Source organism: Rosa rugosa, chromosome 6 (assembly GCF_958449725.1).
Source record: "Rosa rugosa chromosome 6, drRosRugo1.1, whole genome shotgun sequence".
NCBI lineage: Eukaryota > Viridiplantae > Streptophyta > Magnoliopsida > Rosales > Rosaceae > Rosa > Rosa rugosa.
This window is the reverse complement of record NC_084825.1, coordinates 49427132-49451829: the sequence shown is the minus strand read 5'-3', so window position 1 is coordinate 49451829 and position 24698 is coordinate 49427132. Positions and strand designations below refer to the sequence as shown.

The window sequence follows — 24698 nt, the reverse complement described above, 5'->3', positions numbered from 1 at the left end:
ATTTGGGTTTGTAGAACTAGGACCATGGTTAAGTTTCTTTTGTCCATTCATTCTTTAAGTTTTCTTTGAGAATTTGTAGCCTTATCCCAACAAGTAGTTCTCTGGTTAGCTCTCTTAGTCTCTTCACACACAACTGGCAACTGTAGCATGTGTTGAATGGTCCAGCTTGATAGTGATAATGATTGAAACTAGTGTACATATTCCTATGAGTCCAAAAAGATTTGATATTCTAGCTTTGAATATCCCACAAGATCAAGTTTGCTCTCACGTCCTGATCTCAACCAGTCAAGGAAAGACTGCTCTTACTTTTCTCCATGTACAAGTTAAACACTTCAACTTAAACTCCTTTCTAGTCTTCTTCTCTCTTTGTGCTTGTCTGAGCTTGGAAGAAACTTAGCTATGGCGGTCGGAGTAGCACTAACAGGTGAAGGTAGACAATACAATGGCAAGGTGACACCATTTGTCATCCTCTCTTGTATGATGGCCGCCACAGGAGGTGTTATTTTCGGCTACGATATTGGAATTTCAGGTCCGGATTCTTTTCACTTGCATTATTTTTGTTAGTCACTAGACTTGTGCAAGAAATTTAACTCTGGATTGATATGTGAACTAAGGTGGAGTGACATCAATGGAGCCATTTCTCGAAAAGTTCTTCCCGGAGGTATACAGGCGGATGAAATCGGACACTAAAATCAGCAACTACTGTACATTTGATAGCGAGCTGTTGACCTCCTTCACATCATCACTATATATAGCTGGTCTTGCAGCTTCTATTTTTGCCAGTTCCGTCACTAGAGCTTATGGCCGCAAGCCTTCGATCCTTGCCGGCGGTGCTGCATTCCTCGCCGGTTCTGCTCTAAACGGTGCGGCTGTGAACATTTACATGCTGATCCTAGGACGCATCTTGCTTGGTGTTGGGGTTGGTTTTGCAAATCAGGTACCGCATGATTTTGCTTATGTGGACATAAGAGGCCAATAACTAGAGAGTGAAGTCTAATCATAAGAATTAGAATATAATCCTACATCACATTTTTCTCCAATTCATTTCAGTCTGACAAAAGAATTGAATCTAGTAAATATTTGACATGTTACGTTATTACAATGGAAAAATGTTCCGTATGTTAAGAAAAGATTCACGAGTTCTTCAAATTGAGTAACATCTACCTTGACAGAGATATTCTAACCTTAAAAAATGTCAATCTGTTAATGTGTTTCGCAGTCTGTTCCTTTATATCTTTCAGAGATGGCACCATCAAAATATAGAGGGGCAATTACCAATGGCTTCCAATTTAGTGTTGGCATTGGTGCATTATCAGCTAACCTCATCAATTACGGCACTGAAAAGATCGAAGGAGGTTGGGGGTGGCGAATCTCCCTAGCCCTTGCTGCAGTCCCAGCCTCAATCTTAACACTCGGCGCAATTTTCCTTCCGGAAACACCCAACAGTCTAATTCAGCGCAGTGTAGACCACCAAACAGCTATGCTAATGTTGCGGCGCATCAGAGGTGTCGAAGATGTCCAATTAGAACTTGAAGATCTCATCAAAGCAAACAACATTTCCAAAACCATCCAACACCCTTTTAGGAAGATCCTAGAGAGAAGGTATAGGCCTCAACTTGTAATGGCAATAGCCATCCCATTTTTCCAGCAAGTGACTGGAATCAATGTCATAGCTTTCTATGCCCCTATACTCTTTCGAACAATTGGCTTAGGTGAAAGTGCATCACTTTTGTCTGCTGTCATGACTGGTGTAGTCGGTACAATCACAACCTTCATATCCATGCTTATAGTGGACAAGTTTGGCAGAAGGGTCTTGTTCATAGTTGGGGGCCTTCAAATGTTGGTGTCACAAATGATGATTGGGGGAGTCATGGCGACTCAACTAGGTGATCATGGTGGAGTGAGCAAAGGGTATGCATATTTGGTACTGGTTTTGATTGGCATATACGTAGCCGGGTTTGGGTGGTCTTGGGGACCTCTAGGATGGTTGGTTCCTAGTGAAATTTTCCCACTGGAGATTAGGTCAGCTGGGCAAAGTATCAATGTGGTGGTGAACTTTTTGTTCACTTTTATTGTTGCTCAAACTTTTCTAGCTATGCTTTGCCACTTCAAGGCTGGGATTTTCTTCTTTTTCGGAGGTTGGGTGATGGTGATGACACTGTTTGTGTACTTCTTTTTGCCGGAGACGAAGAATGTGCCGATTGAGAAGATGGAGACAGTGTGGGTGGAGCACTGGTTTTGGAGGAGAATTGTTGGGGAGTTTGGCGAGGAGGACACCAAGAATGAAGCTTGACGATGAAGAAACACTAGGGATGTAGAATTTGAATGGGCCTATATATCAATGGTCCAAAATATGATTCTAAATTCACATTACACTAATTCAGAATTTGAATGGGGCCAATACATTTTTGTGGGCATGGCCTGATTCTAAAATTCAATGTTCTTTTCATTTTGATATACTTTTTAGTTAAAACTAAACTAGTTATGATCATATCCACCACTTGAAAGGTATAAATGAATTAGTACATGAACTTCCAAAGCCATGCTAACTTGATATTTCCAAAACCATGCCACAACTTGAATTCGGATCACTGCTGAAGAGACTCAGTATGCCACCATATATAGTGACTGAATGTAAACTTTCTATTTTTACTTTATTTTATTTGTTAGAAGAAAACGATCTAAGTTGAAAATTTGAGAGAACTATCAAGAAAAAATGTAATGGAGAATTAAGAATTTTCTCCATATACACTTAAAGGTAAAATAGTCTCCAAGTAATTTTAAAAAGTACCACATAGTTGACCAATGTAACAACCATTTCATCCAAAACATAGTTGACCAATGTAAATTTATTTGGTCAAACTAGACCTATTTGTATTTGTTTGTTTATCTTTTGGGAAGTTGCATTTGTTAAGTATCTGTCACATCCATTACAAAAAAATCCAAATAAATCGTCACAAAATAAATCAATATTCAATATAGGCGACCACATATAACAGAAAATGTAACAACGTGGGACCTTCAACGTAGGCCCTGTCACTGCCGTCGGATTAAAATATAAAACGAAAAAATCCACTGATAAATAAATAAAAAGTAGATAATCTCAGTCTACGACTCCTCGCACATAGCGGTTATAATCAGTATTCAGTTAAAAGAACACTCCAGAACAAACCAATCACTCGCTGCCACTATTCCACGTGTCACTACTCCATTAGCAAGCCGACTCAAGTCACAAACAAACCAATCGCAGAGAAGCGCCTCCTTTTGAAAATTCCCCAATTTTTGAATGACTTTTTCTCTCTCTAAAAAGCAGCGATTTCTTTTTTATTTTTTCTAAATTTCATTTGAATTTTCCAGCTTCGATCGTCTTCTTCTTTCCTGATCAAAGGTAGCTTCTTTTTCCTTTGAATCCCTTTTTTCTTTGCAGATTAGGGTTTGGGTTTTTGTTTAATTATCTTTTTATCTCTGTATTAGTAGTACTGGCTTTGATCAGCTTGCGGTTGATGTTGATTTTTGCTCCAGAATTATTTGTTTTGAAAACGATGAAGCTTTTGGGAATCTGATACTGTTGTTTAGGTTTTGAATTTGATACTGTTGATTAATAAAGATGAGAGCTTTTTGAAGGCGACAGATAGAATTAACTGTACTTTATTGGCTTAGTTAAGAGTTTAGAATCTTAATTTTCAAGAAGAGAGCTTGATTTTTTTTTTTTTTCAATTTTCAATAATAGATATGATTGATATACTATATGAGAAGTAGAAAGCTGATTTTTTTTTTTTTTGGTTTTAGTTCAGACCAGGTTCTTCCATTTAAAGTTTGATTCTTGAGACTGTTACTGATTCAATGCCTTCGGCTGTTTCGCCGCGGTGGCAAGAGAAGGCTACTGGTTTCTTTTCTACCTCAGGTAAGTTTTGATTACATTGTTTTTGTTTTAGTCCTTGTGGTTAGTGAAGAGAAGGTGTTGATTGTTATAGGTGAGTTTGAATGCAGGGGTGAAGATTAAGGAAGCTGGACAAACTGCTGGGACATTTGTTGAGGAGGTCACTAAGGATGCTAAAGTTAATGTGTCTGATATGGCAGGACGAGTTGGGTCAATGTTCAAGAGTCGATGGGCAATTCTTCAGCAGCCGTCGACTAGACAAGCTGTGCAGGAGCGCCTTATAACTGCTGCTGCTACGACTGGTACATTGTTCAGGAAGGGATTGTCGGAGACAAAGGACAAGGTTTCGGTTGGGAAGATAAAAGTTGAAGAGGTAGATTTGCTAGTACTTTATTATGTGGTGAAAGTTCACATAATTATACTGGATGGCTTGTACAGGGCTTATTTACTTTATTAAGTGGTCTCATGTTTTTCGTCTAAAGTGTAAGGAACATAAAGGTGTTTAGTTCAGAATATAAAATCTTTCCTTGCTGGATTGTGTTAACCTAGTAGAATTCACTATATTATCTAGCCAACTTCATCTTAGGTAGCTAAGAGCCTACGGCCCAAAAGCATAACTGGATTTGGCAATGTTGGTGAGTTTCTACTCCATCATCTACTCCAACACTGCATTGATGCAGTATCTTGGGAATATTACTGTTGGTTTTATTTTCAATGAGTGACTCATTTTTATCTGTATTAAGGTCATTAAAAAACACACTAGGGTGCAAAATTGTATACAAGAGTCAAAAAACAAAAATATCATGATATCTTTGCTGTTTCTTTCATCCTAACAGTGGTCAGCATTTACAATAAATCATCACTTCGGTAAATACTGACTTGACTGTTTTTCCCATAACATGACAATTCAAGCTTGCATCATCCATGAAATAGTCATATATTTGAAGTGGGGATGATAGCTTACACATTTGAGGTGGTAACATTTCAGGTGGCAAAGAAGACTGCCCAAAAAAGCAAAACCATTCTGACTGACATTGAAAGATGGCAGAAGGTATAGAATTTTGAGAAAATTTCTTCCGTTCTTTTCTTCTCTTTATTATACACATTTTGGAAGTATTATGATATCTCGTCCTTTCATTTCAGGGTGTTGCAAGCACTGATGGTAAGTTTCGATAACTTTATACTGCTTTCATAGTACCCTGTTTGTTGGAATAAAATTAACTAAATTTTCTGAGAGTATTTTAGCTGTGAGATTTCCAGTCTTAAATTTGATGAAACTGAAATACTGACTAGTTTAGGTGTGGATGCGGACTGTGAAAGATTTTGTGACTTGTTTAGGTGGTCCACTAGTTTCCAATGGCCTCTCTGTGGCTTCCTCTAGGATCAACTTTCTAAACTAGCAAGGTAATATACAATATGATTGAATGGAGCTGGATGTGAGATAGAAGATAATACTTGTGCATGAAGTTTGGGATTGAGGAAGACTAAGTATGTTTGTTTCTTTGACATCTAAGGATATGATAGCATACCTTTTGTCACATGGCCCTGCCTTTATTTGCATGCTTGGCTATAAGGTTGATGTTGTCGCTGAGTTTTTATTGAAAATGAGTCTGGGTTTTATTAGTCGGCAATGTTTGTGTAAGAAATTATAGGATGGTCTGGATGTTTGTGTGCTTATGATTAAAATTGTATATTACAGCATTAGTTCCTTTTAATGCCGGCATGGATGCTGATGGTCACTGTACTTTCTATTTGCAGTTTTTGGAGTTCCGATTGAAGTTACTGTGCAACGGCAACAATCTAGCAGGCCTATTCCTCATATTTTGGTGAACTGTGCAGATTATCTCATATTATCAGGTGCTGCACCATAGGACTACTCTGATGTATAGGCATGCATATATGTGTCTGCAAGGATGTTTGCGGATATTTAACCACATGTATTCATCCTGGCAAAATTTATATACATGTACTGAGTTTCCATTTCAAGATGATTAATTTGTTCGTAATTGTTTTTGTTTACTAGGGCTAAACACACCATATCTGTTTAAAGGCGAGGGAGATAAAAAAGTTATCCAACAATTGATTTCGATGTATAACCAAGGTATGCGAAGTGTGTGTCTTTTTTCTTTCTCTGAGTTGTTCAATTTGGAGGGAGTCTAATGTTGTAACATCACCTATATCAGATTCAAATGCATCAATACCAGAGGGTGTAAGTTCAATAGATGTAGCGGCTCTAGTCAAATGTTACCTAGCTACCCTTCCTGAGCCACTAACCACACTTGAGCTTTATAACGAGATCAGAGGTGCTCGTTCTAGCATAAATGCAATGAGAAACACACTGAAGAAGCTTCCTACTGTAAACTACACAACACTGGAATTTATTACTGCACTACTGCTGCGTGTTAGCCAGAAGTCAGTTCTTAACAAGGCAGGATACCCCTCTCTCTTTCTCTGTGGGTGTTGTCTTACACATGGACTTGCTATTTATAGGCACATATTCGATACAAATGCTCAGTTTATTTAAATTTATGTACAGATGGACACCCAAAGTCTTGCAATGGAGATGGCCCCTGTTATAATTTGGCAGAAGGGTCGGGCACCAGACCTGTATAAAAAGTATTGGAATCAACCATTTAAAGGTCTTTCCAAGAAAAACTCGGATCCAGAGCCTACTTATAGTGCATGGGACATGCTTTCTGGTGAGTGGTTCATTCTGTAAAATTTATATACAAATACTTATATTGTTTTAAAAGAAAAATTCAAAGGGTGAATTAGGTTTCCTTGAAATAGAGGGATAATAGAAAAATCCATATATGTAAATTCTTCAGGGGAGCAATATATGTATGTAGTACATCAAAGATCCATTAGACAACAACATAGATATGAAATGAATCTAAATGTACTTATTAAAAAATTACTCGGCCATTAGTGCCTTGTCATTTCTGTATTTTGCTGTTGTAACTAGTTGATGTTGATTGCCTTTTCTTCCAACTAATTTATACAGTTATAGTGTTCAAATACATTTCCCCTTTCTTTGTAATCAGACGAATGTTAAAGTGTAAAAAACTGGGCCAACTCTATGAGGAAAATCAGAAATGTAGAAAGGATAATTGAGAATTTGATGTTTATAATTAGAAATTCTACTAAATATGTGTGACATTCATGTTTCTTTTCCTTTTCCCTTTCCCTTAACTTAACTTTTTGTTGTTGTGGAATTAGATGAAAGTGATACTGTAGATGATTCCATTCCCTTGGATGATGGAGTGCCTATTGACTTGGGCGCCATCGAGGTTGTTCAGTGTCTCATGGAACATCACAATGCGATTTTCACAGATGCGAACGAAACAGTCTGGAGGTGACATCATGAATTGCCCTTGTTTCCTCTGACAGCATCTAATTCAACTGAAATTTATCAAGACGGAAAGCTTTGGTTGAGATGGCTGCTGGACAGTAGAGGTTATGTTCTTTGCCAATCCCAAAAATGGTTCAGTTTTCTCTCTATTTGGATTTTGGGGTATGGCAAAGTGTGAATTACTTGCGTGGAAAGGAAATTTACTGTGTCTTTACTGTTTTTAGTTTGAGTGCTTGGTCTGCAGCACTGAAAATCCTGCAAATAATACAGAATTGGATGTGTGATGAGTTTTGTCTATATTATTTTACTCTGGGAAGTTAGTTTCTAACTTACTGCAGCATCTTTACAGTGTAAATTTCTTAATGATTCAGTTCATATTGAGCTCGGTGGATTCAACTGGCAGCCTGGCAGTAGACTAGGTCTACATTGGACCAACATGTTGTACAAAGAAGTAAATTTTGTGACCCATGGAAGTATATTATTGGTAAAGTAAAGCTAGCCACATGATCAAGGTTGTTAGGATTATACAGAACGAAGTTAGAGGGACCTGATCATACTAATTCCTGAATATCAAACCCTTATTCCTTTGTTTAGCGTCCCAAATCCGCAGTTGGTTTAATCATGAAATAAAAATAGAGTTGGCACAACAAAACTGAAATAAGCTATGGGAATTGCAACCTCCATCTGTATTTGATAATAGAAATTATAAACTGCCGAGTTTAACTACAAGGATCTGATACAAATTTACAATCCATCTTACTGTCCTCGAATAATGATCCATTGCGGAGACCAATCTACAGGTCTGGCAATGGTGAAGCACTCGTTCCAAGTGGACGAAGGGTATCGTATTGAAACAAATGCCTGAAGCCGTAGAAGGGCATTGATACTCACAGTTCACAAACTTATTCTTCAACTTGCACATACTGTTAAGGCCACAAGAAGTCCAGAACCAGCCAATAAAATGAAGCCAAATAGTGTAGCTTATACTTTGGAACCAGTCAACTCATACTGTTGCACTTTTTCATAGATGTAGCCAGTTAAAATGGTAACTTTGGTGTCGGCAGGGTGAAACCTTTGTGTGCAACAGTTTTTAATTGCATTTTCTCATCATTTGTGTTGTGTGGCTCAGCTTTTCTTTGAGTGACTTTTAGGAAAGTGCAAGTGGTTTTCATATCAATATACTTTTCGCCAAAAGGAGCTGCTGTCCATTGATACTTGATCTATACACAGTGCATTGTTTGCATTATTCATCTACAGAAAGCGCTTCTTGAATTTGGATTCAGATAATTTTTGATCATTAGAACCTACTTCCTTGTAAGCTCTTCTTGAATCCATTGATTTTCATTCTGTTTGAATTTTTTTGTATGTATATATTTGCATGCACCAATATATATTCAGATTTGCATGATATATAGTTTGCATTCGATTATGAACTAACTAAACTGGTTCCACTTACTAATTTGTGCAGTAGCTGGAATCAGATCTGCAACAAGGAAGTCTGTCACGATCATGATCTAAGAGACTTGGCTCACCTTGTGGAAGAATTAACGTTGCGAGTGCTTTTCAACTTTCAAGTAAGTGTTTAATTTCCGCTCTTGCAAATTAACGGAAACAAATCAAAAATAAATATCCATTTCATTATTTTAAATTAATTTCTACATACATGCATCAATTAGACTTGCACCTTAATTAACTACTAGTTTCACTTTCTGCAGTTTTGAATACTATAGTACAAAAAAAAAAAAAAAAAAAAAAAGCGATGGGAGAGGCTGTTCTTGGGGCGTTCCTCCCGGTGCTGCTTCAGAAGTTGGCGGATCCAGAGGTCATCGAGTACTTTGGACGCGTTAAGGGGGTCGACAAAAAGGTGCTGGAGAAATGGACGAGAACGTTGACTGCAATTGAAGCGGTGCTGAGTGATGCGGAGGAGAAGCAACTAACACAAAGAGCAGTGAAACTATGGCTAGATGATCTCAGAGATTTGGCTTACGATGTTCAAGACATATTGGACACATTTGATACTGAAATGCTGAAGCGAAGGATAGAAAGACAACAAGGAAGCACAAGTAATTCATGGATCAGCTACCTCTCTAAACCTAAGTTCAATTTTAGTGTGAACTCAGAAATCAAGAAGATAAGTGATCGACTAGAAGAGATAACTACTCGAGAAAAGCATTTTGGTTTGAAGAAACTTGGAGTGTCTAAAAAGCCATGGAAAATGCCACCCACTACTTCTCAACTAGATGGACCTGTGATCGGAAGGAATGAAGCAAAAGAAAAAATTCTTGATGATCTGCTCTCAAATGGCGAACATAGTACCAGCAATTTTCAGAATTTTCATGTGGTTTCCATTGTTGGTACGGGTGGAGTAGGAAAGACAACACTGGCTAAAGATGTATTCAACGACGCTGCAACTGAACAATTTTGCCCAAAGGGATGGGTGTGTGTGTCCGATGACTTCGACCTTCTAAGGTTGACAACTGCAGTTCTTCAATCTGTCACGTCAGGTGATGTGAAGGAATCCAAAGAGCTCAATTCAGTTCAGGAGAAGCTGAGTAAGGAATTGGCTGGCAAAAAGTTTTTAATTGTTCTAGATGATGTCTGGAATACATGCAACTACGATCAATGGACAACATTGCAGTCCGCCTTTCGTGTTGGAGCAGTAGGAAGCAAGATCATTGTGACGACGCGTGATGCGAATGTTGCAAAGATGATGGGAGACAGTAGCCCTCATAACTTGGAGTCGATGTCAGAAGAAGATTGTTGGAAAATCTTTGTCCACCATGCACTCTTAAACAATACACCCCAAGATGTTGCGTTACTGAAGGAGAAAATTGTAGTAAAATGCAATGGATTGCCGTTGGCTGCAAAGACTCTTGGTGGTCTTTTACGTTGTAAAACAGTAGACGAACGGGAAGAAATATTAGACCACAAGATGTGGAATCTATCCAACCAGATGGGCATCCTTCCAGCATTACAGTTGAGCTATCATTATCTCCCCTCGAATTTGAAACGGTGCTTCACCTACTGTGCAATTCTTCCAAATGATTACGAATTTGGGGAGATGCAATTGATCCTTCTGTGGATGGCAGAGGGTTTGATTCCGCAGGAAGCCGAAGAGAATAAACAAATGGAAGATTTGGGCCGTCACTATTTTCGAGAGTTGGTGTCTAGGTCATTATTTCAAAAATCAAGCAAAGGAAACTCGCGATACATAATGCATGAGCTCATTACTGATTTGGCACGTTGGGCTGCAGGAAATTCATGTTCTAGATTGGAGGATATGCAGAATTATGACTCATCGCGACGTAGATTGGTTCGTCATTCGTCTCACATTCCTGGTATGTATGATGGGATTAAAAAGTTTGGGGTCTATTCTGAAGCTATATGTTTGCGGACATTCTTACCACTTTCACTTTCACTTTCAAATTATAATTATCTGGCTCAAAGGGTTACTTCTGATTTATTGCCCAAACTCCAAATACTTGCGACTGCTCTCTTTGAGTCGATATCAAATAACCGAGCTGCCAAATACAATTGGTAAATTGAAGCATCTACGGTATCTTGATCTTTCCCACAATCGAGAAATAAGAAGTTTGCCGGACTCAACAACCACTCTTTACAACTTACAAACATTGATATTGGACGGATGTTATCGATTGGAGGCACTACCCACAAGCATGAGGAATCTAGTAAATTTGCGTCACCTCATGAATTCGTATACATATTCATTGGAAGAAATGCCTCCTCAGCTTGGTCGATTGACTAATCTCCAAACATTGCCTAATTTTGTTATTGGCAAAGGTAGTGGATTAGGAGTAGGAGAGATTGGGTCATTGTTGCGCCTGCAAGGGAAATTGCACCTCTCAAGACTAGAGAATGTGGCTTGTGTCGAGGATGCTAGAAGTGCCAGCTTAAAGAGCAAGGAAGGGCTTGAAGCTCTGTTTCTTTCGTGGTCTTCTTCAAGTGACTCAACAGAAATTGCAAACCATGTGCTTGACATGTTACAACCTCATACCAAACTCAAAGACCTCATCATCGAAGGTTATGTCGGATTGAAATTTTCAACATGGATTGGAGACCCTTCATTCTCTAATATGGTGCTTGTAATGTTAGAAGGTTGTCATCATTGTCAATTCTTGCCACCATTCGGACAGTTGCATTCTCTCAAAGAACTTTATATACAAAGAATGGATGCAGTGGAAAGTGTTGGTATTGAGTTTTATGGAGAAGGTAACTTGCCGTTTCAAGCTTTAGAGACCCTTGGGTTTGGGAATCTGAAAAATTGGAAGAAGTGGTCTCCCTGCCAACAAAATGAGGGGGTTGGGGTTTTCTCTTGCCTGAAAAAGCTTTCCATCAGCGACTGCCCCAAATTGGAGGGTAGTTTACCGGAGAAGCTTGATTCATTAGCACAGCTTCAGATATCTGGATGTGAGGAATTGGTGGTTTCAATATGCAATTATAAACAGCTTCATGGCTCATACATCAAAAATTGCAAGATGGTGGTTTACGACACAAGTCCAGTTCTCTTGGACTCACTAGAGAGGTTGACATTTTCAAATGTTTCAGAGCTGAGATTCGAAAGAGAGGCGTTCATGAAAAGCTTGAAAAATGTTAAAGCGTTGAAGATTACTGGTTGTGAGGAGCTGACATGTTCCTTTCAGAATGAGGATAGATTACTGCAACACTTGATTTCTCTTGGTCATTTGTGTATTGAAGACAACTCTGCCCTTGTTGAAAAGCTAGGGAAAGAAGCAGAGCAGTTGGTGCAATTACTAATACTGGATTGCAAGATTGAACGTCTGGAATTAAACAAGTGTGGAAGCCTTTTGAAGGTACCAGAAGGATTGCATCACCTTACATCTCTTCAAGAGCTTCACATAAATGGATGTTCAAGTCTTGTTTCTTTTCCGGATGTTGGTCTGCCACCTTGTCTTCAAGTTTTAGAGATTCGGAACTGCGATTCTCTGTTGCATTTTGCAAAATACCAGATTCCTCCTAGCCTAAGAAGAATAGAGATTCGAGAATGTGAGAAATTGAAATCATTGATAGAGAAAGAGGAGGTGGTGGTGGATGGTTCTTGTTCGTCTTATTATCTCGAGAAATTGCAGATATGGATGTGTCCATCTCTGATGTGGTTATTATGCAAAGGCCAATTACCCAGGGCTCTTAAACAGCTTAACATATGGGACTGTAGACAGCTAGAGTTAATAAGTGAGAGATTCCTCGATGACACCTGTCAACTCGAACGAATTTATATCACAACATGCCCAAACCTTAAATCCTTACCTGAGGGACTGTGCCACCTCACCAATCTTCAGTCATTACTTATTGACGATTGTCAAAGTCTGGTTTCGTTGCCGAGAATGAGTGTGTGGCCAAGAGCTACGACTATCAGAGATTGTGAGAAATTGGAGGTGGCACACTTGCTGAGAGACATGATGCACACTGAGGAATTGGATATTTATTACTGTGAAGGTTTGACTACTACTTCCTTTCCCCCCAACCTAACATCACTTTCAATTGACAAGATCAAGAATTGTAAGGCGCTGATGGAATCTCAAGGGTTGCACAGACTCGCCTCTTTGAGAGAATTGGGGATCTACGGTGGTGAAGATGATCGAGGTTTGGTGTCCTTTCCACCTGGTGAGAATTCGAAGGAGAAGGAGATGCTGCTCCCCAGATCTCTTGTTGAATTGAGAATTGGAGACTTCCCAAATCTAAAGAAACTGAGCAAGGGCTTTCAATTCCTCACCTCTCTTGAGCATCTTTACATCTGGGACTGTCCGAAGCTTACAACCATTCCAGAGGAGGGCCTGCCTCTTTCACTTACTCAACTTCATTTTTCTCGGTGTTCTCCTCTACTTGAAGAGAGATGCAAAGGACGATACCGGCCCAAGATAGCACACATCCCTTGCGTACGAATTAATGGCTCCTCGATCTAGTGGTTTCCAGGTACGAACTTGTAATTTCAGACAACATCCGCACTGATGATAATGTTATCAAACGTAGAAAAGCGAGGGAACATGTTGAAGCTTGTCAAACTTCCCTCTATTATAACTTTTTATTTGTTCCATGTGCAGGTCTGCTTATGCTCAAAACTGTAGAGCACATCCTTTTCCTCCTCCACAGAATATGATATTTGGATTCTCAATTCCAGCCTTTCCAGTAAGTTTGTGATTCGTAGTTTTGTATCTATGGAAACAATATCACCTCTGTCGAGGTTTGTCAAAATGCAATTCAGTTTGTTAGTTTTGTATTGTGGAATGTAGGTTGATATTGTGGACTTCAATGGTTGGCTCGTGTGCGTCATTTGGCTGGTGCAAATCCCATAATATTAGTCATTACTAAGGTACTTTAAGCAGCTCATTAATACTTATGTAACGTGACGTTGATGCACGCCAATTTCTAATTGGACTTTCTATTGTTAGGTTGATTTACTTCCCAAGGGGACTGATTTTAATTGTATTGGTGATTGGGTTGTGGAGGCCACCGTAAAGAAGAAGCTTAAATAATATTTGTTTCCTTGGCCATGCTTTTACTTATACATACAGTATCAATCTAAAAAGTCTCCCTGGGTGCTTCTTGGCAGTGTTATGAGTGTTAATCTGACGGGTTCAAAGTCTATGGTTGGAGTAGCTGGAGTTGCATCAGAGATTCAAAAGGAGAAGATCGAAGGTATTTACTTCTCAGTTTATGCATGTGTGCATGTATGAAATTCATCAACCTGACTAAAGCCATTGATATCAGTTAGTTAATGTAGCCAGCAGAATAAATAGGATTACACATTGTCATTTTGTACTTTCTGTCATGTTTCTATCATTTACATGAACTTCAAACTGAGTTCTTTGGCTGGTTTTTGGTGCAGGGGCGGGACGTGTATGTTATGTTGAGCTTCTTGGTGGGAATTCTGGAAGTTTACTTAGTACTGAGTATGTGGTTTTGTCAAGTGAAAATTTAACATTTTTCAGAACCTGAGGAATTTTTTACTTAATTCCCCTGCATTTGGAGTGTGTGGTTTTCGTGAAATGCTATGAATTTTATTGATTCTCAAAATATGACTTCACATTTTAGATTTTAACCTGTTGATTGTATGGTTAAAAGCTTTTGAATCGGCACATACTTATCCAAGGGTATTTTATCCATGAAAAGTGTCACGCCCAGTCAAGTGATGTTGCTGATTTTCATTTGAAATCTCAGCAGACAAAGAATAATAATCATCATTTCAGTCATAGAGTTCTTTTTGTTCCTTGCCATTTTCAAATTCAGTTCTTCAAATTCCCTATGATGGATTGCTACTTGTCTAAGAGATCTGTGTGTGCCAACGGCCAAGATGTAAGGAGTTGTCTCAAGTCCTGATGAGATACCCCTGGTGTCTTGCTTAGCCATGGAGATATGCTTGTAAAAGGGGGGAAACAAAAGAGTTGTCATTGTCTTGTTTTGACTTCTGAATCGCTTATTCTCAGTTGGTGCTTACTTGGTTTGACCTATTAAAACTCTTTTGCATCTCTGATAGTTTATATTACCTTTTTCTGTAGGGCTCCGCAAATGTTGGGAAATCAGCTTTTATCAGTGCTTTACTGAGTAAGTTCATAAGTTGACATCCATTCATGTTTTGTTGCCTTTGGTTGACATGAAGTTTATAGCAATTCTGTTCAAAAATATAAATGCCATGTTTTAATTTGCTGAATGAGTCATTCTTCTTTTGAAACAGACTTCTTGTTAATACTGTGACACCAGAACTGATGGCGGAAAAGGATCCAGTTGCTGCATCGGCGGAAAAGGATCCAGTTGTTGCATCAGCGCAAAAGTACAAACCAATACAATTTGCTGTTCTTGGAACTACCTTGGGTCCAATTCAAATGAACGCTTTCTTAGGAGGAGGGGTATGCCATAGTATCTGTATTTTTACCAATGGCCTTTGAGAATTTAGTAGAGTAAGCTTCTATTATTTGCATAAATTATATGACACATCGGGAGTTCATCTCCACCATAGGCAAACAGCAGTGGTTCATTCAGAAGACCTACCTTCCCTTGCTCCACAAAGTCAGCTTCGGGGTCAATCATATCAATACATTTGCTTCGTATATAGTACCAAGAATATGATATTTGGATTCTCAATTCCAGCCTTTCCAGGAGGTTTGTGATACACTGATTCGTAGTTATGTATATATGGAAACAATACCAGCTCTATTGAGGCATGTCAAAGAAACTTAGCTCTCAAAATGCAATCCAATTTGTTACTTATGTATCTTGCCATCACAATTGCAATGTTCTGACTTTCAGAGCGTTTCACATCCTCGATCCTGTATTTGATTTCTTGATTTATCTATTTACATTGTTTTACCTTTATATTTCTAAACAGTAGTTGAACGTTTGGAATTAAATCAGAGACGAACAAATTGAAATAAGTTTATTTGCAAATGAATTCTCCATTTATTTGCAAAGTACAGTTTATTTACCACCTTTCCCTTAACTTAACTTTTTGTTGTTGTGGAATTAGATGAAGGTGATACTGTAGATGATTCCATTCCCTTGGATGATGGAGTGCCTATTGACTTGGGCGCCATCGAGGTTGTTCAGTGTCTCATGGAACATCACAATGCGATTTTCACAGATGCGAACGAAACAGTCTGGAGGTGACATCATGAATTGCCCTTGTTTCCTCTGACAGCATCTAATTCAACTGAAATTTATCAAGACGGAAAGCTTTGGTTGAGATGGCTGCTGGACAGTAGAGGTTATGTTCTTTGCCAATCCCAAAAATGGTTCAGTTTTCTCTCTATTTGGATTTTGGGGTATGGCAAAGCGTGAATTACTTGCGTGGAAAGGAAATTTACTGTGTCATTACTGTTTTTAGTTTGAGTGCTTGGTCTGCAGCACTGAAAATCCTGCAAATAATACAGAATTGGATGTGTGATGAGTTTTGTCTATATTATTTTACTCTGGGAAGTTAGTTTCTAACTTACTGCAGCATCTTTACAGTGTAAATTTCTTAATGATTCAGTTCATATTGAGCTCGGTGGATTCAGCTGGCAGTAGACTAGGTCTACATTGGACCAACATGTTGTACAAAGAAGTAAATTTTGTGACCCATGGAAGTATATTATTGGTAAAGTAAAGCTAGCCACATGATCAAGGTTGTTAGGATTATACAGAACGAAGTTAGAGGGACCTGATCATACTAATTCCTGAATATCAAACCCTTATTCCTTTGTTTAGCGTCCCAAATCCGCAGTTGGTTTAATCATGAAATAAAAATAGAGTTGGCACAACAAAACTGAAATAAGCTATGGGAATTGCAACCTCCATCTGTATTTGATAACAGAAATTATAAACTGCCGAGTTTAACTACAAGGATCTGATACAAATTTACAATCCATCTTACTGTCCTCGAATAATGATCCATTGCAGAGACCAATCTACAGGTCTGGCAATGGTGAAGCACTAGTTCCAAGTGGACGAAGCCGTAGAAGGGCATTGATACTCACAATTCACAAACTTCTTCAACTTGCACATACTGTTGAAGCACCCATAAGGCCACAAGGAAGTCCAGAACCAGCCAATAAAATGAAGCCAAATGGTGTAGCTTATACTTTGGAACCAGTCAACTCATACTGTTGCACTTTTTCATAGATGTAGCCAGTTAAAATGGTAACTTTGGTGTCGGCAGGGTGAAACCTTTGTGTGCAACAGTTTTTAATTGCATTTTCTCATCATTTGTGTTGTGTGGCTCAGCTTTTCTTTGAGTGACTTTTAGGAAAGTGCAAGTGGTTTTCATATCAATATACTTTTCGCCAAAAGGAGCTGCTGTCCATTGATACTTAATCTATACACAGTGCATTGTTTGCATTATTCATCTACAGAAAGCGCTTCTTGAATTTGGATTCAGATAATCTTTGATCATTAGAACCTACTTCCTTGTAAGCTCTTCTTGAATCCATTGATTTTCATTCTGTTTGAATTTTTTTGTATGTATATATTTGCATGCACCAATATATATTCAGATTTGCATGATAGTTTGCATTCGATTATGAACTAACTAAACTGGTTCCACTTACTAATTTGTGCAGTAGCTGGTATCAGATCTGCAACAAGGAAGTCTGTCACGATCATGATCTAAGAGACTTGGCTCACCTTGTGGAAGAATTAACGTTGCGAGTGCTTTCGTTGTGATCTCACAGAAGAATCAACTTTCAAGTAAGTGTTTAATTTCCGATCTTGCAAATTAACGGAAACAAATCAAAAATAAATATCCATTTCATTATTTTAAATTAATTTCTACATACATGCATCAATTAGACTTGCATCTTAATTAACTACTAGTTTCACTTTCTGCAGTTTTGACTACTATCGTACAAAAAAGAAAAAAAGAAAGAAAAAAAAAGCGATGGGAGAGGCTGTTCTTGGGGCATTCCTCCCGGTGCTGCTTGAGAAGTTGGCGGATCGAGAGGTCATTGAGTACTTCGGACGCCTTAAGGGGGTCGACAAAAAGGTGCTGAAGAAATGGAGAACAACTTTGACTGAAATTGACGCGGTGCTGAGTGATGCGGAGGAGAAGCAACTAACAGAAAGACGAGTGAAACTATGGCTAGATGATCTCAGAGATTTGGCTTACGATGTTCAAGACATATTGGACATATTTGATACTAAAATGCTGAAGCGAAGGATAGAAAGACAACAAGGAAGCACAAGTAAGTCATCGATCAGCTACCTCTGTAAACCAAAGTTCAATTTTAGTTTGAACTCAGAGATCAAGAAGATAAGTGATCGACTAGAAGAGATAACTACTGGAAAAGAGCAATTTGGTCTGAAGAAACTTGGAGTGTCTACCAAGCCATGGAAAATGCCACAAACTACTTCTCAACTAGAAGAACCTGTAATCGGAAGGGATGAAGCAAAAACACGTATTGTTGACAAATTGCTGTCAAAAGAAGAGCATTCTACCAGCAGTTTTCAAAATTTTCAAGTAGTTGCCATTGTTGGTACGCCTGGTGTCGGAAAGACAACACTTGCTAAACATGTGTTCAACGACACTGCAACAGAACAGTTTTACCCAAAGGGATGGGTGTCTGTGTCTGACGATTTTGACCTTCTAAGGGTGGCAGCAGCAATTCTTGAATCTGTCACTTCAGGTGATGTGAAGGAATCCAAAGAGCTCAATTCAGTTCAGGAGAAGTTGAGCAATAAATTGGCTGGCAAGAAGTTTTTAATTGTTCTAGATGATGTCTGGAACACATGTAGTTATGGTCAATGGAGAACACTGCAGTCCGCCTTTCGTGTTGGAGCAGCAGGAAGCAAGATCATTGTGACGACACGTGATGCGAACGTTGCAAAGATGATGGGAGACACTGAAGCTCATAACTTGGAGCCGATGTCAGAAGATGATTGTTGGAGAATCTTTATGCACCATGCACCCTTAAACAATACAACTCAAGATGTTGAGTTACTGAAGAAGAAAATTATAGTAAAATGCAATGGATTGCCGTTGGCTGCAAGGACTCTTGGTGGTTTATTACGTTCCAAAACAATAGACGCATGGGAAGAAATACTAGACCACGAGATGTGGAATCTAGCAGACCGCCAGACGGATGATATCCTTCCAGCATTGAAATTGAGCTATCATTATCTCCCTTCACATTTAAAACGGTGTTTCACGTACTGCTCAATACTTCCGAATGATTATGAATTTGGGGAGATGCAATTGATCCTGTTGTGGATGGCAGAGGGTTTGATTCTGCAGCAATCAAAGGAAAATAAACAAATGGAAGATTTGGGCCGTGAATATTTTCAAGAGTTGGTGTCTAGGTCATTATTTCAAAAGTCAAGCAAAGGAAAGTCTAGGTCATTATTTCAAAAGTCAAGCAAAGGAAAGTCACGATACATAATGCATGACCTCATCACTGATTTAGCACGCTGGGCTGCAGGAAATTCATGTTCTAGATTGGAGGATATGCAGAATTTTGACTCACAACTGCCCAAGGTTCGTCATTCGTCTTACATTCGTGGTGAGTATGATGGGGTTAAAAAGTTTGAGGTCTATTCTGAAGCTATACGTTTGCGGACATTCTTACCACTATCACTATCAGATTATTACCACTCTGATTATCTGGCTCAAAGGGTTACTTCTGATTTATTGCCCAAACTCCAATACTTACGACTGCTCTCTTTGAATGGATATCAAATAACCGAGCTGCCAAATACAATTGGTAAATTGAAGCATCTACGGTATCTTGATCTTTCTCACACTCTAATAAGAAGTTTGCCAGACTCAACGACCACTCTTTACAACTTACAAACATTGATATTGGACGGATGTTCTCGATTGGAGGCACTACCCACAAGCATGAGGAATCTAGTAAATCTGCGTCACCTCATCAATTCGGATGCATCTTCATTGGAAGAAATGCCTCCTCAGCTTGGTCGATTGACTAATCTCCAAACATTGCCTAATTTTGTTATTGGCAATGGTAGTGGATCAGGAGTAAGAGAGATTGGGTCATTGTTGCGCCTGCAAGGGACATTGCACCTCTCAAGACTAGAGAATGTGGCTTATGTCGAGGATGCTAGAAGTGCCAGCTTAAAGAGCAAGGAGGGGCTTGAAGCTCTGTTTCTTTCGTGGTCTTCTTCAAGTGACTCAACAGAAATTGCAAACCATGTGCTTGACATGTTACAACCTCATACCAAACTCAAAGAGCTCACCATCAAAGGTTATGCCGGATTGAAATTTTCAACATGGATTGGAGACCCTTCATTCTCTAATATGGTGCGTGTAAGGTTAGAAGGTTGTCATCATTGTCAATTCTTGCCACCATTCGGACAGTTGCATTCTCTCAAAGAACTTTATATAGAAAGAATGGATGCAGTGGAAAGTGTTGGTATTGAGTTTTATGGAGAAGGTAACTTGCCGTTTCAAGCTTTAGAGACCCTTGAGTTTCAGAATCTGAAAAATTGGAAGAAGTGGTCTGCTTGCCAACAAAATGAGGGGGTTGGGGTTTTCTCTTGCCTGAAAAAGCTTTCCATCAGCGACTGCCCCAAATTGGAGGGTAGTTTACCGGAGAAGCTTGATTCATTAGCACAGCTTCAGATATCTGGATGTGAGGAATTGGTGGTTTCAATATCCAATTATAAACAGCTTCATGAATCAGACATCAACAATTGCAAGATGGTGGTTTACGACACAAGTCCAGTTCTCTTGGACTTACTAGAGAGGTTGACATTTTCAAATGTTTCAGAGCTGAGATTCGAAAGAGAGGCGTTCATGAAAAGCTTGAAAAATGTTAAAGAGTTGAAGATTACTGGTTGTGAGGAGCTGACATGTTCCTTTCAGAATGAGGATAGATTACTGCAACATTTGATTTCTCTTGGTCGTTTGTGTATTGAAGACAACTCTGCACTTGTTGAAAAGCTAGGGAAAGAAGCAGAGCAGTTGGTGCAATTGCAAATACTGGATTGCAAGCTTGAACGTCTGGAATTAAGCAAGTGTGGAAGCCTTTTGAAGGTGCCAGAAGGATTGCATCACCTTGCGTCTCTTCAAGTGCTTCACATAAAGGGATGTTCAAGTCTTGTTTCTTTTCCGGATGTTGGTCTGCCACCTTGTCTTAAAGTTTTAGAGATATCGGACTGTCCATCTCTGTTGTTTTTATTATGCAAAGGCCAATTACCCAGGGCTCTTAAACAGCTTTTGATAAGTAATTGTAGACAGCTGGAGTCAATAACTGAGAGGTTCCTCGATGACACCTGTCAACTCGAACAAATTGACATCTCATCATGCCCAAACCTTAAATCCTTACCTGAGGGACTGTGCCACCTCACCAATCTTCAGTCATTATGTATTGTGTTTTGTCATAGTCTGGTTTCGTTGCCGAGAATGAGTGTGTGGCCAAGAAACATGGTGATCGTTTCTCACCAGAAATTGGAGGTGGAACACTTGCTGAGAGACATGATGCACACTGAGATATTGATGATTAATTACTGTGAAGGTTTGACTACTACTTCCTTCCCCCCCAACCTAACATCACTTTCAATTGGGATGATCAAGAATTGTAAGGCGCTGATGGAATCTCAAGGGTTGCACAGACTCGCCTCTTTGAGAGAATTGCAGATCTACGGTGGTGAAGATGATCGAGGTTTGGTGTCCTTTCCACCTGGTGAGAATTCGAAGGAGAAGGAGATGCTGCTCCCCAGATCTCTTGTTGAATTGAGAATTGGAGGCTTCCCAAATCTAAAGAAACTGAGCAAGGGCTTTCAAGTCCTCACCTCTCTTGAGCGTCTTCTCATCTGGGACTGTCCGAAGCTTACAACCATTCCAGAGGAGGGCCTGCCTCTTTCACTTACTCAACTTGAGATTCGCTGCTGTCCTCTACTTGCAGAGAGATGCAAAGGACGATACCGGCCCAAGATAGCACACATCCCTTGCGTACTAATTAAGGGCTCCTCGATCTAGTGGTTTCCAGGTACGAACTTGTAATTTCAGACAACATCCGCACTGATGATAATGTTATCAAACGTAGAAAAGCACATCCTTTTATAACTTTTTATTTGTTCCATGTGCAGGTCTGCTTATGCTCAAAACTGTAGAGCACATCCTTTTCCTCCTCCACAGAATATGATATTTGGATTCTCAATTCCAGCCTTTCCAGTAAGTTTGTGATTCGTAGTTTTGTATCTATGGAAACAATATCACCTCTGTCGAGGTTTGTCAAAATGCAATTCAGTTTGTTAGTTTTGTATTGTGGAATGTAGGTTGATATTGTGGACTTCAATGGTTGGCTCGTGTGCGTCATTTGGCTGGTGCAAATCCCATAATATTAGTCATTACTAAGGTACTTTAAGCAGCTCATTAATACTTATGTAACGTGACGTTGATGCACGCCAATTTCTAATTGGACTTTCTATTGTTAGGTTGATTTACTTCCCAAGGGGACTGATTTTAATTGTATTGGTGATTGGGTTGTGGAGGCCACCGTAAAGAAGAAGCTTAAATAATATTTGTTTCCTTGGCCATGCTTTTACTTATACATACAGTATCAATCTAAAAAGTCTCCCTGGGTGCTTCTTGGCAGTGTTATGAGTGTTAATCTGACGGGTTCAAAGTCTATGGTTGGAGTAGCTGGAGTTGCATCAGAGATTCAAAAGGAGAAGATCGAAGGTATTTACTTCTCAGTTTATGCATGTGTGCATGTATGAAATTCATCAACCTGACTAAAGCCATTGATATCAGTTAGTTAATGTAGCCAGCAGAATAAATAGGATTACACATTGTCATTTTGTACTTTCTGTCATGTTTCTATCATTTACATGAACTTCAAACTGAGTTCTTTGGCTGGTTTTTGGTGCAGGGGCGGGACGTGTATGTTATGTTGAGCTTCTTGGTGGGAATTCTGGAAGTTTACTTAGTACTGAGTATGTGGTTTTGTCAAGTGAAAATTTAACATTTTTCAGAACCTGAGGAATTTTTTACTTAATTCCCCTGCATTTGGAGTGTGTGGTTTTCGTGAAATGCTATGAATTTTATTGATTCTCAAAATATGACTTCACATTTTAGATTTTAACCTGTTGATTGTATGGTTAAAAGCTTTTGAATCGGCACATACTTATCCAAGGGTATTTTATCCATGAAAAGTGTCACGCCCAGTCAAGTGATGTTGCTGATTTTCATTTGAAATCTCAGCAGACAAAGAATAATAATCATCATTTCAGTCATAGAGTTCTTTTTGTTCCTTGCCATTTTCAAATTCAGTTCTTCAAATTCCCTATGATGGATTGCTACTTGTCTAAGAGATCTGTGTGTGCCAACGGCCAAGATGTAAGGAGTTGTCTCAAGTCCTGATGAGATACCCCTGGTGTCTTGCTTAGCCATGGAGATATGCTTGTAAAAGGGGGGAAACAAAAGAGTTGTCATTGTCTTGTTTTGACTTCTGAATCGCTTATTCTCAGTTGGTGCTTACTTGGTTTGACCTATTAAAACTCTTTTGCATCTCTGATAGTTTATATTACCTTTTTCTGTAGGGCTCCGCAAATGTTGGGAAATCAGCTTTTATCAGTGCTTTACTGAGTAAGTTCATAAGTTGACATCCATTCATGTTTTGTTGCCTTTGGTTGACATGAAGTTTATAGCAATTCTGTTCAAAAATATAAATGCCATGTTTTAATTTGCTGAATGAGTCATTCTTCTTTTGAAACAGACTTCTTGTTAATACTGTGACACCAGAACTGATGGCGGAAAAGGATCCAGTTGCTGCATCGGCGGAAAAGGATCCAGTTGTTGCATCAGCGCAAAAGTACAAACCAATACAATTTGCTGTTCTTGGAACTACCTTGGGTCCAATTCAAATGAACGCTTTCTTAGGAGGAGGGGTATGCCATAGTATCTGTATTTTTACCAATGGCCTTTGAGAATTTAGTAGAGTAAGCTTCTATTATTTGCATAAATTATATGACACATCGGGAGTTCATCTCCACCATAGGCAAACAGCAGTGGTTCATTCAGAAGACCTACCTTCCCTTGCTCCACAAAGTCAGCTTCGGGGTCAATCATATCAATACATTTGCTTCGTATATAGTACCAAGAATATGATATTTGGATTCTCAATTCCAGCCTTTCCAGGAGGTTTGTGATACACTGATTCGTAGTTATGTATATATGGAAACAATACCAGCTCTATTGAGGCATGTCAAAGAAACTTAGCTCTCAAAATGCAATCCAATTTGTTACTTATGTATCTTGCCATCACAATTGCAATGTTCTGACTTTCAGAGCGTTTCACATCCTCGATCCTGTATTTGATTTCTTGATTTATCTATTTACATTGTTTTACCTTTATATTTCTAAACAGTAGTTGAACGTTTGGAATTAAATCAGAGACGAACAAATTGAAATAAGTTTATTTGCAAATGAATTCTCCATTTATTTGCAAAGTCCAGTTTATTTGCCATCATGTCGAGTATAACTTGTTCTGATTCGTGGAATGTTCCTTGTCTTGTTTAGATGTTTTACCTTACCATGGTGAATGATCCTTTCCAGTGAAGCTTATTCATCTTCAAAGTATGTATGAGAAACTTCTTGTTTGTCTACATGTGTTTGATTGTGTAAACGATCTCCGGCTATCATGTAAGTAGAAGTGAATGTATAAAACTATTTCGAGTAGTTACATGGTGGTGGCATTCCAATGTTGTGCCTGTTGCCCTGTGCACGGTTGTTATTCTAAAGCTTTGAATTTGTATGCCAAATTTTTCTTGTTCATGCTGCTGAGATTTTCGAATCCTTTTTGTGGTCTCTTAAGATGATAGGAAGAAATTTTTACATTCAAAACTTACTGCTGCTCAAGTTACAGCAGGTGTTCCGAATTGTAAGATTCCCTTTCCTTATAGGAATCAGATTGTGCAAAGACCCTTCACAACTTAGTCAATGCAACTTGGGCGAGTTTATAGGCTGTCTTATTAAAGATTAACAAGAATTTAACTAAA

General features: G+C 38.9%; 4 protein-coding genes across 13 annotated transcripts; all 4 read left to right on the top strand.

Moving 5' to 3' along the window:
* The first annotated feature begins 247 nt into the window (after positions 1–247).
* Positions 248–2457, top strand: LOC133718658 (hexose carrier protein HEX6). The gene is made up of 3 exons (XM_062145521.1): positions 248–529; positions 615–937; positions 1220–2457. Exons 1-3 carry the CDS (start codon positions 400–402, stop codon positions 2291–2293), a joined length of 1527 nt encoding a protein of 508 aa, XP_062001505.1. The 5' UTR covers positions 248–399; the 3' UTR covers positions 2294–2457.
* Positions 2458–3231: 774 nt separating this feature from the next.
* LOC133717903 (uncharacterized Rho GTPase-activating protein At5g61530) lies at positions 3232–16197 on the top strand. Of its 3 annotated transcripts, none has more exons than XM_062144655.1 (10): positions 3232–3388; positions 3790–3904; positions 3991–4253; positions 4869–4931; positions 5024–5042; positions 5639–5737; positions 5904–5981; positions 6064–6308; positions 6417–6579; positions 15733–16197. In XM_062144655.1, exons 2-10 carry the CDS (start codon positions 3844–3846, stop codon positions 15870–15872), a joined length of 1131 nt encoding a protein of 376 aa, XP_062000639.1. In that variant the 5' UTR covers positions 3232–3388; positions 3790–3843; the 3' UTR covers positions 15873–16197. The 3 variants fall into 3 exon arrangements, with proteins under 3 accessions (XP_062000639.1, XP_062000640.1, XP_062000641.1); XM_062144656.1 differs by lacking the exon at positions 15733–16197 and adding an exon at positions 7100–7564; XM_062144657.1 differs by having other exon boundaries at positions 3238–3388; positions 3795–3904.
* LOC133717902 (putative disease resistance RPP13-like protein 1) lies at positions 8311–11048 on the top strand. The gene is made up of 3 exons (XM_062144653.1): positions 8311–8546; positions 8701–8806; positions 8948–11048. Exon 3 carries the CDS (start codon positions 8992–8994, stop codon positions 10771–10773), a length of 1782 nt encoding a protein of 593 aa, XP_062000637.1. The 5' UTR covers positions 8311–8546; positions 8701–8806; positions 8948–8991; the 3' UTR covers positions 10774–11048.
* Positions 16198–16976: 779 nt separating the features above from the next.
* LOC133715258 (putative disease resistance protein At3g14460) lies at positions 16977–24054 on the top strand. Of its 8 annotated transcripts, XM_062141690.1 has the most exons (10): positions 16977–17152; positions 17303–17429; positions 17571–21685; positions 21786–21870; positions 21975–22054; positions 22295–22380; positions 22571–22634; positions 23241–23286; positions 23417–23588; positions 23699–24054. In XM_062141690.1, the coding sequence occupies exon 3, from the start codon at positions 17620–17622 to the stop codon at positions 21673–21675; it is 4056 nt and encodes a 1351-aa protein (XP_061997674.1). In that variant the 5' UTR covers positions 16977–17152; positions 17303–17429; positions 17571–17619; the 3' UTR covers positions 21676–21685; positions 21786–21870; positions 21975–22054; positions 22295–22380; positions 22571–22634; positions 23241–23286; positions 23417–23588; positions 23699–24054. The 8 variants fall into 8 exon arrangements, with proteins under 8 accessions (XP_061997674.1, XP_061997675.1, XP_061997667.1 ...); XM_062141691.1 differs by having other exon boundaries at positions 23443–24054; XM_062141683.1 differs by having other exon boundaries at positions 23417–24054.
* The last annotated feature ends 644 nt before the right edge of the window (positions 24055–24698 follow it).